The sequence below is a fragment of the Cyprinodon tularosa genome, unplaced genomic scaffold (genome assembly GCF_016077235.1).
Source record: "Cyprinodon tularosa strain WSP-4 unplaced genomic scaffold, ASM1607723v1 ctg342, whole genome shotgun sequence".
Lineage (NCBI taxonomy): Eukaryota > Metazoa > Chordata > Actinopteri > Cyprinodontiformes > Cyprinodontidae > Cyprinodon > Cyprinodon tularosa.
Genome location: NW_024039055.1, coordinates 688,166 through 706,098, shown reverse-complemented (window position 1 = coordinate 706,098; position 17,933 = coordinate 688,166). Strand labels below are relative to the sequence as shown.

The window sequence follows — 17,933 nt, the reverse complement described above, 5'->3', positions numbered from 1 at the left end:
ATGAAATAGTTTAGAATAAATAAACTCTAAGTGCACTGCCTGATTTTAAGTATGAAATTAGTGCACTTTTAATATACTGAATAAACTACTTTTTGCTAAGGGATGAATGGAGCTTAGCAGACATGAGAGAATAAAGCAAATAGCCTAGTTTAGCAAGACTCCACGATTTAAAAAAAAAACTTTAAGAGAACAACATGCAGAAACGATAGATAATGGTCCAAAGCTTTTGAAATGTGGTTACATTATACAGCTACTATCGGATGGTAAGGGCATCACCAAACTTGGGGACCACCTCTGCTGCTCCTCCTCCTCCCATATGCAATAAGGCACCTGAGCGAAGCAGCTGTTGGAGAGCTGGGCCCGCTACAGACAGAGAGCAGGCAAAGTTTGTACCGAGAAACTCCAAAACACCTACTAAAGTGAAACCCGTCCAACTCTGTTGCACCAGTGTGAGATTCAAGAAAAGAAGCAGAGGGACAACGGAGCGCCAGTCCTCCCGCCCTCCCCGCATAGGAGGAAAGATTCCCCGCAACGCAGTGAGAGCTTCGGGTGAGGAGAAGAGGAGAGCGGAGGGTATTGGATAGCCAACAACAACCAGTAAGTAAAGACGCTTTGTTATGAGAAAAATAAAATAAAAAATCACAGTTTTGGACCTGGTGTAAAACAGGCGTATTTATTTGGTGACATGTTTGTATATAAAAATATATGTTCACCAGAAACCTCACTTCCCCTGCACTCTATTACCTATCTGAGAGCTAGAGGTTCCTTTGTCAATCTAGGAAAATATTCCTAAATTTCCTCACTTTTTTTCTAAGGTAGACAAACCTTCTTAATCCTGGGAAAAAAATCAAAAGTTTTACATTGAACTTATAATAGAACCTAACAGGATCAGCTTCTTATTCTTTTCACTTTTTTTTTTTAAATATAAAACATGTTGTTTATAAGAGGGGTTAAATCTGTTCCATAGTTAAAAATGTTTACATCTTTGGGAAAATTTAGTCAATACTTGCGAGAAGTTATAGACATGTAAGGTTCAAAGACAAGTTTAATGAGACTGATTCTGATTTCATCCTGAAACAAACCTTGTAATGTTGACGAAAAGTCCCTTACTATTGAGCAAAAATATTTATTCTCTTAAAGGAGGCAAAATTAGAGATCAACTGGGTGGCAATCCTGAAGAAATAATTTAAAAATAGCCTACCTAAAAGTTTATAAAGAGCTGAAGGAAAAATGCTTTTCAAAACTATATAACAATTGTAAATACACGGACAAATTAAATTATTGAAGGCAGCATTATTATTACTCAGATCAGATTCTAATCAACAATACTTTTTTGAGGACTACTGAAGTACCTAAAAGATTAATTGGAAAGTTTATTAAGGTATTTGAAGTATAATTGCAACCACAGAGGATAACATAACTGGATTTGTTATATTGTCCTATGTTCTCTTTGAAACATGCAGTATATGCAATCAAACAAACAATCTCTATCTAAATCAGTGCAATAGCATGAATAATTTGTCATAAAATATTATTGGTTTCAGGGTATTAAAGAATATAGCAAGTCACTAACATTGTTAACCTTGCATGCATCCCTGTGCAGTAATTTATCACTATAAGAGGTACAACTCTATATAGAAACTTTTTTGGGTGCATGTTTTATTTAACAACAATGATGTGAAAACAGAGAAAAAAACATGCAAATGAACCAATTTACCATTTACTGATCAACTGTGTCAATAGTTTAAGATAAGTCAGTAGGAGTACTAAAAACAGATGTATTATCAGCAAGGGTTTACATAAATATCAAGACAAAATGCTCTACAAATGTAACAGTTGATAAATTCTGTTATTTTCTTATTCATTTTAAAACATAGCAAAAGAGATTCTATGACAATTGAAATAATCTGAATTAGTTGTGTTAAGCAAAGGCATATCCAATGGCAACATCCTAAATCAGCAGATAAGATGTAAATTAAGATGAATGATAGATGGATCTGTTTAATTTTTTTAAATAAATTTAATACAAGTGGGAAGACATTGATTTTAATGAGAAATAATTGTAGCCAAGCACGGATCCCTGTAGAATCCCATACATAGTGGAATAAAATAATAAATGAAACCATCTCAATGTGAGGTTTATTAGACAAAAACACTGATTGTCTCGTCCCTACATTTTGAGATATACAGGATTATTTCTTATTACTAGAGCTCTATTTGAATCTTCACTCAAATACTCTCCATATAGCCCCAAACATGCATAGAATGTAAATTATAATGATGCAGTTTTTTTTTTTCTCCTAACAGTGGCTGCTCCAGACTTATTGGACCCAAAATCAGCCACTCACAACACGAAGCCCCGCCTCTCCTTCTCCACAAAGCCAATCACACTGAGTCCTAAGGAGGAAAGTGAGGTAAGAAAGAAAGAAAGAAAGAAAGAAAGAAAGAAAGAAAGAAAGAAAGAAAGAAAGAAAGAAAGAAAGAAAGAAAGAAAGAAAGAAAGAAAGAAAGAAAGAAAAAACAACTAAATGGTGGACACATCCCGTGTTCTTGTGCGTTGCTTACACAGCAGGTTGTGGCTACAGTGATGAAGTGGAAGACAGTCACCGCCATCTTTCTCTTGGTGGTTCTCTACCTGGTGATAGGAGCAGCAGTCTTCAGATCCCTGGAGCAGCCTCATGAGAGGTGGGCATCTGTCTTTATTTACCTACTACTCCCCATGCCCAACATTAGAATTAAACGGATCACTGCAATAAAAATTCACAATCTGTTGGAGAAGAAAAGAGAGAGCAGACCTTATCTTCTGCCAGTAGTTTTAATGGTGTGGCTTAATAGTGCATTAAAAAAATGCCAGGTACTTTTTAAATTCTGTCACATAACAACTAAAACAAATTTTTGAAGGATTCCATGTATAACTCCAAAACTAAGTGGCTCATAATCAGAAGAATTAAAAAAAATACACACAAAAAAATCTATAATAAAAACACTGACATCAAACTGTATTTAATGGGACAATTTTTTCTGTTAACAGATTCGTAATTATATGCATGTAAAAATTGTTATTTTCCTTCTCTAAATTAAATCAGAACAGCAACAAAAAAGTTGTTATAAATAAAGAAAATTTATATGAAGATATTGCTTTTTAACCATGCTTCAACAAAAAGAATTAAAAATAAAAACTCATTTAACAGGCCTGGAGAATTCAATTCAATTTAGCTTTATTAATCCAGAAGGAAAATTAAATGTTAAATGATGGTACCCTTAGAAAAGACTGTAAATAATGTGAGCAAAGTGAGAAACGTGATGGAGTCACTTTTTTTTTTTTATTATTTATGATATAATAAGTATCAGAGCAAATATGGCTTTTCACACAGTCACAAATGCAAAATAAACCTTTTCAGACCCTCATTTATATAAAATAAAAGGGTTTTAAAAGTTGTTCAATACAACATGTGTCATAATTTTGAATGCCAGACTTTAGAAAAAAAATCCTCCTTTGCCTAATTTGAAAAGCCCTTGTTATTCATTTTTTTTCCAAGAGAATCAATTTAGTCTATCCTCATAAAATATCTTTTTAGAGGGACTTGTTTTTTTTTCTTTCAAAAACATGAAGGATAAAGCTATGTTTCTGACTCTTTTAGTGCCCAGCGTCTGGCCATCCTGTCCCAGAAGCTAGAGTTCCTGTCTGAACACACCTGTGTTAACCAGAGCCAGCTGGAGGAGCTGGTTCAGGTAAGTCGGGGTACACTTAAAATGCTAACATACTACAGCAGGTCCATTGCCATCTCTCAAATATTCACCACATATATTTTTTTTTTTGTTGGATTGTAGTCTTGGTTTAAATGTGCTTGCTAAGTCTGAAAGAGAGTCTTTAGCAAACTAAACTGGACTTAAAATGCAAGTTATACTATGCCTCTTTCAGAACCATGGACAGCTCCAGATTTATATGGACTGATTGACAAACAGCTGAGCCATAGAAAGTCTGTTATCAGATCCAACTCTGTTGAAGGACCAAAGCTACATGTTTTCAACGTCATCTTCAGTTTTCCCCCATTTCCAGCTTCATACACAGTGTTTTAATATTTTATTATATTAATAGATAGACACAACCATGTGCCTTTATATCTGTATTGATATATCAAGTAAGTTAGAGCAGTATTAAAGCTGCAAGGTTTGTTTTTCGGAGTCTAATGAAACCTTTTCTGTTTCTAGCAAGTTGTGTCTGCTGTCCGATCTGGGGTGAACCCTGCAGGAACATTGACCAATCACAGCAGCCTGTGGGACCTGAGTTCTGCTTTCTTCTTTGCCGGAACTGTCATCACCACCATTGGTAGGAGAAAAAATACACAAACACCCAGAACAACCCTATCGATCTACAATGCCTTGTTTAAGTTTATAGCTCTTTAATCTGTTCACAGTTTTACAAGCTGCAACCACAAATTATGTATTTTATTGGTTGATTATGTGGCAAACTAACACAAACATTAAATGGAAGGGAAATTGAACCTGTTTTTCAATGCTTCAAATTTTTCAACAAAATTTGAAAATTGTGGTATGAATCAGCACATACCTCCTTTAACCTCATAAATTAAATAAACATCCTAATAAAACTAAATATCTCAACAAGTCCCCTTATTCAATATTTAAGTCCACCTATGTTTAATGTTATCTCAGTATAAGTAAATCTGATTTGCGAGAGCTTTAAAGGTTTGTTGTAAATCATTTGCGAACGAACAGCATCATAAAGACCAAGGAACACAGTAGATGGGAGGATTAGTTGTAGTGAAGTTTAAAGCAGGCTTTAATAAGGAAAGAAAATATCCAGTTTTAAATGTTTAAGAAGGACCAATCCAAACCTTTTAACTTTATCTGACATACAAAATTTTAGCCAGAAAAACAGGCAAAAAGGCCAATGGGAAGTATTGGTGCTTGATGCTTGAGGCATCCATAACCAAGAGCCTGATTGGTTGTGTACTGGCAAAATTTACAAATATAATAATTGAACTTTAATCTTTGAGAGATGGATGGAATAAAAAAAAAAAAAAGGCAATCTAGACAGACACTTAAATCAGGCACACAATGTAACTTTTGGCCTTGCGGGCTAGACCTGCAACTGCCCTTATTTTGCTTCTACTAAACATCAAAAATACAAACAAAGATATATGACTGTATTCTAGGAGCAAAGTGTTAACTTACCAGTCTAATAATAAAGTTGAAAAAAGAGAAACGGTTTTACATCCAGCTTCTTCTTTCAACCTGCGGCAAAGAACAAACTCCTTTCCTAGACCAACTCTTCTTGCGCACGATCCCTTGTACATTTTCTCTTTTTAGCCTCCTCAGAAAGTTTAAACTTTTTCCTTGCCTCAGCCAAGACCAGTAGTCGAGCTGGCAGAAAGCGATGCGTTCTTCCAGGCCACATGACCTGGCCATTGACGGTGTGTCTACTCCAAGTTTACATAGTCGGTATTTCAATACAGGAGCACCACTCGTGACATTGATAGTGTCAAGTGCTGTATATTGGCCTGAGGAATCATTTAAAATAACTGCAGTGTGCCTTTTAGTAATGTTTCTTCCACCTCTGGGTTTTAGCCTCAGTGGTGCTCTTCTGAATACTGTATGCAGAACTTTAGAAACATGCCTGAAATCAGTGCCATTAGTATGTTTTGATTCAAAATGTATTAGAATGAATAAATATAATATCACAAATACATGAATGAAATGTATAGGATTACAGATATGATAAGCAAAACTATCAAAGCTCCTCAATCTATTTCCAACTTTCTTTATTGAATTTTACAACTTGACACACAACAAACATTGGTACAATGAAAACACAGTAGTTTTCAAAGAAGTTCAAGCTGATTTCTCCCAGAACCCAGCCCACCCCAAACGCACCCTGTCCAGGTCCAAGCACAAGACAAACAGCCTGCTGGGATCCAGTCCCTATAGCAGTTTCTAACAACCCAACATACACACACATCCATCCACACATATTCGAAAGGAGGCAGGAAAAGAAATAAAAAAAAAAAATAATAATACTGATACTAAGTAAATAAATGAATATATACTTAAGCATACATATTATTAAGTTAAACAAGTATACAAATAAATTACAAATGAAAAAAAAAAAATAAATAAATAAATAAATAAATAAATTATAAGACGAAGAGTATATATCGGTTAAAAAGAAAAGAAATGGGTTGGATATCAATGAGAAGGCCTACAGATAATTTAATTTTCTTCTGAATCAGGTAGCAAGGTCATGGTACCCATAAAAGATAGGAAAGGTCTCCAAGTCTCCATAAATTTACTGGAGGAACCCTTAAGTGAAAATCTGAGTTTTTCCAGCTTCAGGTTGTAAAGAACTTCTCTGACCCAATAGTCATGAGACGGGGGGACGTTTAGATTTCCTCAATCTATTTCTAGGGCCAGGCTAAGACTGGGAACGTTTTCGGCCCTGGCATTTTTCCGTCTACATTGTGGATTAACCGATCTATCTTGAAGTGTAAGAGCCACAAAGCGAAAAATATAGAATAGGCAAAAAAAAACATGTACAATTCACAGCAGCAGTTTATATTGTATTACATTCTTAATTCATGTCATTGTGTATTTCATAGTTCTAAGAAAATTATTATTGATATAAAAAATGTTTGATAACACTGATGTAACTGTGAAAGTGCAGCACCAGTTTAGTCAGAGCTGCGAAAGGCACAGTAGCATAACGTTTTCTTACCGTGCGCCTTCTGATTTTTAACTCTTTTTTTTTCTAAGTAAGAACTTTTCATGTCGTGTGGCTTTGGTTATTAACGTGGACACGACAGTGACTGCTGCTGCGTAATGTCCACACTTGCATGATATCACAGATTACCAGTCCGAGCCTGTCTAGGGCTATGGTAATTTTGGATATGATAGATTTTTTACCTGGGCAGCATGAATCAGGGTTTTGAATCTGGCAAAATAAGGAATTAATTTTCATTTAAGACTTGTTTGAGAGAGAGATTCTAAAATCATTTATTCAGACTCAAGAGAATTATGGGTTGATTTAATCTGATTTTTAGAAATTTTGCAGTTGAGAAGTTACCTGATGTCCCAAACGGAATGCTCTATTCTTAGTTCACCACCTGCTGATATGGAAATGTTGTTCATGTAAGTCACCAAAGAGAAAAAAATCGACAAAACAGTGTCATATCTATATTAACGTTTACAGTCATGTATGTAAGGAGAGCCTCCTGGGGTAAAAAAGAGATGGTGAATTAGAAATGAATGTTGTGATTGATGATCAAGAGAGGGCACTAGTATGTGAAACTACTAGTGGCTATTGGCCATAAAATGACCAATAGTTCACAACCTAAAAACATGGAAAGTTGTTGTACTTTAGAACACCATATATCATTTTAAAACTCAATAAGGATTAAACAAATTGGAGCTGGACACAGACACAGGTTGGAGACCACACTCATATCTTTTGGGATTGCCCAAATATCAAAACATTCTTAGAAGGAATCAGATGGAAATGCAAAACATTTTACATGTTCATGTCGATTAGAACCTTCTTGTCTTTGTCCTGGGATTGCTCCCAACTAATTTGTTAAGTAAAGAAAAACTCTCCATGTTTGGAGCCCTTGTGCTGAAAGTAAAGAAAATTATTACTATTATGTTGGTAAAAATCCTTTTCCCCCTGTTGTAAATCAATGGGGAGAGAGAGAACAATAAGGGTTTAAAATATAGAGGAAATAATGGCAAAGCTTAACCTGTCCTTGAATTTATTTGAAAAAGTTGGAAGCGCATCAAGTCACTAACTCTAATACATGGCGAGAATTTAGGTGGAAGATAATAATACGTTTTTTCAGGACACCAGCGGTCATATCTAAAATGGGGTCCATACACTCAGATAAATGCTGGAGAAATTGTGGGTCACACATCGGCAACCATACCCATATATTCTGGACATGTCCTAAATTGGGAAAATTTTGGGACAAGATATTCGAGGCCCTCAGAAAAGTATTTCAGAAAACCTTTAACAAAGACCCTGAGATGGTACTTTTTGGATTATTACCAAAACACGCTACTGGAAGAGGAAAAAAATACCTTCTACAAATATTACTGATTGCAGCTCTTAAATGCATCACAGTTAAATGGTTGAAGCCCGACCCACCAACATACAAAATGTGGATAGAAAAGGTCTGGGAAATCTATTATATGAAACAAATAACTTATTGCCTGAGGCTTCAAAAAGACATATTTGTTAATAGGTGGAAACTGGCCATGACCATATTAATGCAGTAAAACTTTTTTTATTTTTTTTTATTATTTATTCTTTCTTTCATTGTATTCTATTCAATTTCTATTGTATTTTTATTATATTTAATTATTATTTTCTATTTAATTTTTATCCCATTGGTGCTGCTTATTTAATTACTAACTATATTTATGTTTGTAAGCTACTTATGTTTAACCATGTGACCTACTTTACTTCTAAGCCTAACTTGTTGTATATACTTCAAAGTTTTGTTCTTTTTTAAAACTTTACCATATAGAGCGGCAGCCTGAATGTAGGCTTGTATGTATATGTCTGTGTAAGTTGCAAAAATTTAAATAAAAATTAAGTGATAAAAAAAAAAAAAAGTTGGAAGCCATTAATGTCATTTGGAATTTACATTATAGTGTATAAGCTTAAGTTAGCTAAATAAATTTTAAAAGTCTTAGAAGAACTATATGGCTTAACCCAATGGGAGATCCATCCATCCATTTTCTCGCACTTAGTCCTTGACAGTGTGGTGGTGGGGCCTGTGCCCATCTCCAGCTGTCTACAGGCGAGAGGCGGGGTACACCCTGGACAGGTCACCAGTCTGTCGCATGGCAACACAGAGACAAACACGACAAACATAGAGTACCTGGAGAAAACCCACGCATGCTCAGGGAGAACATGCAAAATCCATGCAGAAAGACCCTGGGCTGGGAATTTAACCCAGAACCTTCTTGCTGCAAGGCAGCAGTGCTACCCACTGTTCCACGGTGCAGCTCCCACCCTACAGTGATACCTTATAACTTACAGTTTAGTCTATGGGTCTAATTGCGCATTTTGTTTTCTGCGGAGGTTTTTGGGTTTTACAGACATCTGATGAATGTTTGATATAAATATCCCGAGGACTGCTTGTTTTAGTCATAAAGTTTCACCAATCATTAGTATCTCTGATATAGACCAAATGTTACATTATGAGGTGTGATGACATATTGGGACAAAATAAGTGTTCATGGAGGAGCCTGTATGAATTGTTCATATATTTTTTTGAGGTGGTTTCTGATTGTGCTTCTTTGCAGGTTTTGGCAACATTTCCCCCCACACCGAAGGAGGGAGAATATTCTGCATCATCTATGCTCTGCTTGGAATCCCTCTGTTTGGTTTCCTCTTGGCGGGTGTAGGTGATCAGCTCGGCACCATCTTTGGGAAAGGAATAGCCAGAGTGGAGAAAATGTTTGTGGTGAGTCTGCTAACAGATACACATACAAAGTTGGACAGATGAAAGTATTTTATCTTAAATCACATCCATCAGTGGATACTTACAGGAAAGATCTCTGATGGTTCAAAACATTGTTCTGTTTTTTTATTATCAAACAACATTTTATAAATCTATGAATAAGGTTGCAGCACAGCCTCCAGGTAACTGTGTGGGAGAAAGCATCCATTTAAGTCAATGAGAAGCAATGAGTCATGGCTGCTAGCTGATAAGTTAATGATGGTTTAAAAGGACAGACATCCCTGCAGACTGAGGCTCTTAATAGATGTGACACAGAGAGTAACAAAGAGACAGCAGTATTTTCATCATCTAGGTTGAATGTGATAAACTTAATAAATTAATGTATTAATCTAGTTCATCTATGGTCATTAAAATACAAATGATGTAAATGAGATTTCTGTATTAATTACTAAGGATAGATGGTTTCTAAGAGGAATCAGAAACTGAAGAGCTCAGCTTGTTTCTAATGAAACAACAGGTCCAAGAAAAGATCTGCAAAACTCACTAAGGTTATTGGCTTTTACAAGCCTCTAACATATTAGCTTTTTGGTCTTAAAGGGAAGGAAGGGAAACCTAAACACAAATATGTTGTTCAGAACAATTTGCTCCTTCCGCTGCTCTCATGTTTCCCGAGGGATCAATGATTGAAATTGAAACCAAGCACAAGTTCAATTATGTCTTGTCTAAACCCATTCTGGTTCACCAAGCAGCTAAATAAACCTCTGCTGTTCCTTTCCACTGTGAAGCACTGGGCTATCAGTCAGACCAAGATCCGAGTCATATCCACGCTGCTGTTTGTCCTATTTGGCTGCTTGCTCTTCGTGGCGCTCCCGGCGGCCATCTTTAAACACATTGAGGGCTGGTCAGCCCTGGAGTCCCTGTATTTTGTGGTCATCACCTTGACCACCATCGGGTTTGGAGACTTTGTGGCAGGTGAATAATAGCTGAACTCTCTTTAAACCTGCATGCTTTTTTTCTGCATCATAATTTCAAATTTAATCAGTGTCTTTTTGTACCCAGGTGGGTCAGACATCGGGTACCTGGACTATTATAAACCTTTGGTTTGGTTCTGGATTCTGGTGGGGTTGGCCTACTTCGCTGCAATACTCAGCATGATAGGAGACTGGCTCAGAGTCATCTCCAAGAGGACAAAAGAAGAGGTACTTCACTCCTCATTCATAGCTTCTTTTTTTTTGGGGGGGGGGGGGGGGGGGGGGGGGGGGTTTGCATTCAGCCCCCTTTTCTCTGAAGCCCCTAAATACAAAGTGTTTAATCAGATGGCCTTCAGAAGTTATCTGATAAGTAAAAGGACATAATCTGTGTTTAATTTAATCTTAGTTTAAATCTTTAGGTGCTTGTTAAAGAACATAAGTGAACAAAGACCATCATGAAGACCAAGGACCATAGCAGGCAGGTCAGGGAGCATTGTTCCTCTCACAGAACCCTGTTTAGTCCATCACCTCAAGACTATGACACGGATTCAAACCTACCAAGACAGATGTCCACCTAAGCTCACAGAGTGGGCAAGGAGAACATGAGTCAGAGAAGCAGACAAGTGGCTCCTACTAACTATGGAGGAGCATTTCTGCTTCGCAGCTCAGGTGGGACAAGCTGACATGGAAAACACCATGTAAGAAGGACGGACACACCATAATCACTATGAAACAGGGTGGTGGCCGGATCATTATCTGGGGGACATTTTCAGCAGTGACATGTTAAGGTTAAAGGACACATGCTGCATAATTGAGACTAAAGCAAATTTCTGTTTCTCAATTTACACCTTCAACCAAATAAACAAAAGTTTGAGGTGAATGAGACAAAATAAGAGTGCGTTTAAGGAGTAGCAATACTTCTGGAAGTAACTTTGTTCATCTATCTCCCCCTTCTCCGCTGCAGAGACGCATGAACCATAAAAGCATCTGAGTTACAGTACAATGACCCCACATCAACTTTTGCCATCTGCTTAATTTCGTTTTAGTGATGTGACTCTTCTCAAATCTAATCTGCTGTCTGCCAGCCAAATGCATGACCACAGAGGATATTAAGATCATCTCCACAGGGACTGAAGCAAAATTTGGGCACAGTGTAGCAAAGTACCTTTTACAGAAGCCTTTCAATGCTAACTATAGCAAATCTTGTTGAAATTATTTTATTGACTTATTATTAAAGAGAGATTCAGAAAGCTTTAGTCCTTCATTAACAAAAACCATTGGTCCCGCTTTAGTAAGATGGAGTCGTTCCCACTTAACAGTTTGATTATGCTGGAACAATTTAGAAAGACTTTTCAGCTGCTCTTCAGCAGATTACCCTTTTTTGAAGTGTCAGAGGAGAGGAGCCACAATGACACCACCGACTGTCCCTGTTAGTTTAACATAAGCAAATGAGTTGTACAGGCCTGATCTTCTCTCTTTGTTTACTCTAGATCTCCATGGTCTTTCATACTGAGGTCTTGCTGTGAAATAGCATATTCTCGCTAGTTTCTAAATGTCAGTTTGTCAGGGCTTTTATCAGTCGCTGTGACATAATCAGAAATAAAAACAGAGCAGTGAGAATTTTCACATTCATGGAAACGCCACTGGACTGTCTGATTTGTTTAGGGGGGTTAATTGGTAGAGATTGCTTTACAGAGGATGTTGAGGTTCACACAAAGTAACAGCGGTATTTGTAATGAAAAAAAAAAAAATCAAAATGACGGACCACAGTAGCAGTTCAACCAATTGATTTGGAATAGATTTAAAATCATGTTTTTCTGTTAAATTAATGCATATCCTGACGAGCATTATGACTAAGGCAACTTGTTCACGGATGGCACCATGTACAAACTCAAACCCACACGAGCTCCATCCAGGAGGTCCATCCTGTGCAGAGGTGCTTATGCAGATACATTATGTTAACGCAGTGAAGTTGACTTCCTGGACTAATACCGGATTCACCCATGCTTCATATTAATCATAAAACACACCAGCACAAACGATGTATGTGTCAAGTATACGGAGGAGAATGTAAGAACATAAAAATGGTACAAAACTATCCAACTTGTTCTTAAACCTCTCATCTCACACATCAGATAAATCTTTCTCTGTTTTAACAATACATTAGAAAATAAATCAGAAATTGTTTTTTTTTTCTAATTTAAATATCAAGTATCAATAAAGGTTTGTAATATAAAAACAAGATTATTCAAAAGAATATTTTATCTGTTTTCCTAACTGCTACTTTTAAAGATTTCTGTTTTTAGAGTCTGATAAATTCTAACTGGAAAAGGTAAAGACTACTCATTGCAGTTTTCACTGACTGAGAAGAGCTTTTGAAGAAAGTCTGGCGAGTAGAATATTATGAATGATTAATTCTCAGTAGACCAAAAAAAAACATCAGGAGGTTTCAGTTCTCTTTATGTCCCTTGCATCATCCCAAAGCTAACAAAACCTCTGGTGAATGATCACCAATCCATCCTTTGTTCCCACAGCACTGCATGCTCCTTCTCAGGGAAATGAATCGGTAGAGGTCATCCTATGTTCCCTTCTGCCCCATAAGTAGCAGAAACATCTTTAAACATACAGTGATTTGGAAAGTTTTCACACCCCTTGTCACATCAGAAGAACAGTCTAATGAACATCACTTTTATTCAGTTTTTTAACGGAAGATTCTCCGCTGGTTCTAGATCTGGACTTTGACTAGGCCAATCCAACACGTGACTACTGTTTGATCTAAACTGTTTCATTTCGTTTAAAAGTTGTTAAATGTTGTCTTGGTGATATGTGAATTAATAGGTGTTCCCATCACCGCTGCTCTGTGATCAGCTTAGGTTACTGGTTACTTTCTCTATTCCTGCCAAAGAAAATAATCCAAATAGCATCATACTGCCACTACCATGTTTCACAGCAGTGTGAACTTTTGCATTAAAGCCAAAAAGTAACAGTTTGGTCTTATCAGGGTTTGGTCTGCTGTGTCCCCTGTACTTCCCCCAGCAAAATGGTGTGTTGGTTGATCTTCATGCTGCTATTTGTTCACAAATTTTCACCAACAAACCCTAAGGTCTTCAAAGACGTTTACACTTTTTTGTCAATGTGATGATGATTATTTAATATAGGGTCGAGAGGGTTGAGCAGGTGAGGAATTACCATAAAAATTCAAAGTTTAAATCTATAACAGCTAACCTAATTTCTTTGGATTATTTCCAAATATGGAAACGAATGCATGGAGAGATTAATAAAGTTTGCATGCTTAACTTTCAATAAAAAAGTGAAAAATAGATCAATTTTAGCCGTTCACTTAAAGGTGCTGTAAACTCGTGGCTTACAGTGCTGTCTCTATCCATCTCCATCACCCTCCAGGTCGGAGAGATCCGAGCACACGCTGCAGAATGGACTGCCAACGTCTCTGCAGAGTTTAAAGAAACCCGTCGTCGTGTCAGCGTGGAGATCTACGACAAATTCCAGCGAGCCGCATCTATGAAACGCAAACTGTCCTCTGAGCTAGGATTCAGCTCGGCACCTGAACTCACCCTGCCTAAGAGGGCCATGTCGATCAATTTCAATGACGAATGGGAGAGGACCGAGAGGGATGCTGGGCTGCAGGGCCTGACCACTCCACTGACCAGGAATGGCGGATCACTCATGAACGGGCTTGACCCAGAAAGGGGAGACGTCTCTGTCACTGAACACTTCTAGAAGAAGAGGATTCCCCAGACATTGGCCAAACATAAAGCGTGAAGAACAAAACAGAAAATGAGCTCAAATAAAGCAGATTTTACTTTGGGTAACTCTCAGTTGTCTCCAACATACAAAGTAGCTGCTGATACGGTTTCAGCCATTAGCCACACTTTTGGTCTGTTTTAACTACTTGAACAATTGGAAATGCATGAATTTGTCACTCTGTGCTTGTCTGTGTCTGAAACGCTCAACATTTTCATTATGGAAGAAAACACATCAGATGTCACATCAACAGACCTTGTAGGACTGTAGATTTAGTCAAAGTAGACTCTGATCCATGCAGAGAGCAGCCTAGTGTCTCAAAGCATGGGCTATCTCTAGTACATTTTCTAAGAATTTAGGATTTATTTGAAGTACCTAGCTTTACAATTTTAAACTAAGCACATATAACGTTTTGCATTTTTTTGGGGGAAAAAATATATATTAAAAAAATTTAATAATCCATTATTAGTGCATTAAATTGTAGCCCATAAATCTGATTCTGCACAAATTCTCTTCTACATATTGAATTGCAGTTGCTAACCTTTATTCAGGGGCGGATTTACCATTAGGCAAAACTAGGCAGTTGCCTAGGGCCCCGAGTTCCTGTGGGGCCCCCTAAAACTCCTTTTACATGTATGGTTAATACAGCTATTACTTATTTGTGCACATTAATTATGTTTTTGATAAAAATCCTTTCGCTAAAATGCCATTAGAATGCTTATAATATTAAGTGTGTCTCGGGCCCCCCCCTACATACAGTGTCCACTACATTGGTTCAGTCCATTTTCTGGGCAGAAAGGTCCAAACACACCGCAGCAAACTATTTGAAAACAAACGGCGCGAAGAGACGATACGAGCAGAGCGGGGGAGAAGAGAAAAGAAAAGAAAGGAAAGGAAAGGAAAGAAAGATTAAAAGAAGTTACCCTAGCGGTAAAATGACTGACTTCCCCCAGATTCCACATACTCCGTCTGCGCTCCGCCCCGCTGACGTACGTCGTGCGGAGCGCTTGTCTTTCATGTAAATCAATGAGAGCTGTTCCACATCCACCGCTACGTCTTCTACGTCCGTCACCGACAAAATATGGAGCCCAGCTATTTTATATATATATATATATATATATATATTTGGGCAGAAACTGAACATATGCTGAAAGCTGATGTGGATTTTTTTAATATGTCATATTAAATTAAGCACTCACAGGGTTCATACAGGAATGAGTGACTCTAATTAAATACTATTTTAATGCTATTAGAAATTATTTTAATGCCATCAGCAAGTATCATGTACACAAGTTATTAGTGTACATGAAATATGAAGGAGCTGCAAGCACAGTTCCATGACTCTTGTATGTATGTAAACAAACACACACACATGTACAGTATATATATATATATATATATATATATATATATATATATTCTCTAGCTTTTTCTCCGCCTCGAGCTTCCTTTCCGAACATACGGCTTTATGATCAGTTTCACGCAAATTAATAGCGATATAATATATCTGACGAAATTGTTTTTATAACATTTTTATTAAAGAATCATAAATGCCACGATAAACATATTTAATTAATTTTAGTGCCAATTAAGGCCTTGATTTAAAAAAAAATTATGAATTGTAATTATTTTTAATGATCCGCGGAAAACCTGGTTCATCTCGCGCATGCCCTCTACGATCTCCAAGGAACTCAGAGCGGAGCAGACGGGAGCCACAGTGGAGGCTGTAGGCTTTGCTTTGCGCAGGCGGTCTGGAGCGCAGCGGGGCGGAGCGCTGACGGAGTATGTGGGATTTCGGGGTTCGGCTTCTTCACTGCGGCAGCGGCGAGCAGCAGCAGTAACCCGCGAACAGCTGAAAACTCAGCGGTAACACTGGCACCTGTTGAGGAGGATCCATCGTGTGGAGTTGAACAACTAGTGAGTATTAAGCTGTCGAAGGGGACATTCCCTAGCCAGGGTGCCATTCCGAACTTAGTCCCGCCCACAAAGTTTGAGGTCGGGGAAGTTCGGTCTGGCTCTGCTCCATAGTAGCGCGAGTATTATCGCCCACTGTCAGGCGATCCAATCAAATTGTCAGGGCGGGCTTTATACGATGATGGACAGATGACCAACAGTAACGTTATCAACCACGTGACCAATGCGCGCTTGGGTGACAACAATAATGGCTGCCGCTGGAGAGTTGAGGTGTGCAGATTCTGCTATTAGGTCTGTTCTAATTTTAAAAGAGGAACAGAGAAACGCGATCAAGTCTCATCTTCTTATTATAGGCGTGCAACTGCACGCTTCGATTTTTGTTGACAACAACTATGCGTCGCTTAACATACGTCACGCACTCCGTTGAGTGCAGAAGCATTTTTTTTCCTGGTTCGTTCGAAACACGCCCCATAATCACAGCTCTATGGAGCAGTATCAGACTCATATTCTGACTAGAATTGAGTAGGACTACGTCAGGCTAGACATTCCCCCTATATTGATAAGTATTTATTTACCTTATTGAAGATGGGTCATTTTAAAGTAAGTTTCTAATTTCATTTGGATTTGCTACAAATGATGAAAAATCAATTATTTAGGTGTTTTTTTATGTTGAATTTCAGGAAAATCTCAGGCTTTTAAATGTTGTAAAATCACCCATAAGTTTTAGGTGTTTTAGTCCTTAATAATTTAAGTTATACATTCAAAAAACATAAGGAAGTTATTACCAACATCTCACTCTGCTTACAGCTTTGTATTAACATTGCTTTAATGTGTGTTATTGTGTACAGCTGGGGATGTTAAGGGTCACATTAATTATAGATTAAATAATTTACTGTTCTGTAGTTTAAGCAATTGTCATATTTGTAACAACACTAGTCTTTTCTGTGACATGTACCTTTTATTTATTTATACACACACACACACACACACACACACACACACACACACACACACACATATATATATATGAGAGAGAGATTCTTTCCTCCGAGTTACAGTGACATAGACAAACTTGAAGATACATGACATCCTCAAATTTCTATTCAATTAAAATTTCTGTATCTGTAGAATGGGTCTGTTCTATATGTTGTCTTCTCAAATCAGAGGGCCCCATGCCTGTCTTTGCCTAGGGCCCCAAATTTCCTAAATCCGCCCCTGCCTTTATTACTACTACAGAAAACTTTCATTAAAATCTGTATTCATATTTGACTGTTTTAATGAATTAATATCACATTTTTACAGTATGGTTTGGGGGATAATTTTGTCCAAACACATACGACCTAATATGCCATTATATTAACGCTAATTACAAGTCAATAAATGTTCATATCACAAAATTTGATTTGAAGTTTAAATTTATGTGGGTTTATGAAAAACCTCAGCACTGAAGAATGAATTTACAGTGCTGCCTAGAATTTTTACTTCTAACACACTAGATGTTTTATGTAATAGAAATCATCTGGTGAATAATTACCCTCACTTGCTGTTGGTCTTTAAAATGTTTCTACCCATTCGTAGCCCTCTATGCAATGTCTTCTTTCTTTATTCTGCAATGTCTAGAATATGCGTTGAGTCTATCGGGTCCTTCTGAACCAAACTAGGCCCAAAAACCATGAAACTTCTAGCCTGACGTAGTCCTACTCAATTCTAGTCAGAATATGAGTCTGATACTGCTCCATAGAGCTGTGATTATGGGGCGTGTTTCGAACGAACCAGGAAAAAAAATGCCTCTGCACTCAATTGGATA

General features: G+C 37.3%; 1 protein-coding gene across 1 annotated transcript; it reads left to right on the top strand.

Annotated features, from left to right (window-relative positions):
* Positions 1–336: 336 nt before the first annotated feature.
* On the top strand, positions 337–14,761 carry LOC119789648 (potassium channel subfamily K member 2-like). The gene is made up of 9 exons (XM_038294632.1): positions 337–597; positions 2,308–2,414; positions 2,570–2,685; positions 3,642–3,732; positions 4,213–4,330; positions 9,322–9,482; positions 10,265–10,451; positions 10,539–10,678; positions 13,853–14,761. Coding segments are annotated over exons 1-9 (1,257 nt in total). The 5' UTR covers positions 337–596; the 3' UTR covers positions 14,189–14,761.
* Positions 14,762–17,933: the final 3,172 nt, after the last annotated feature.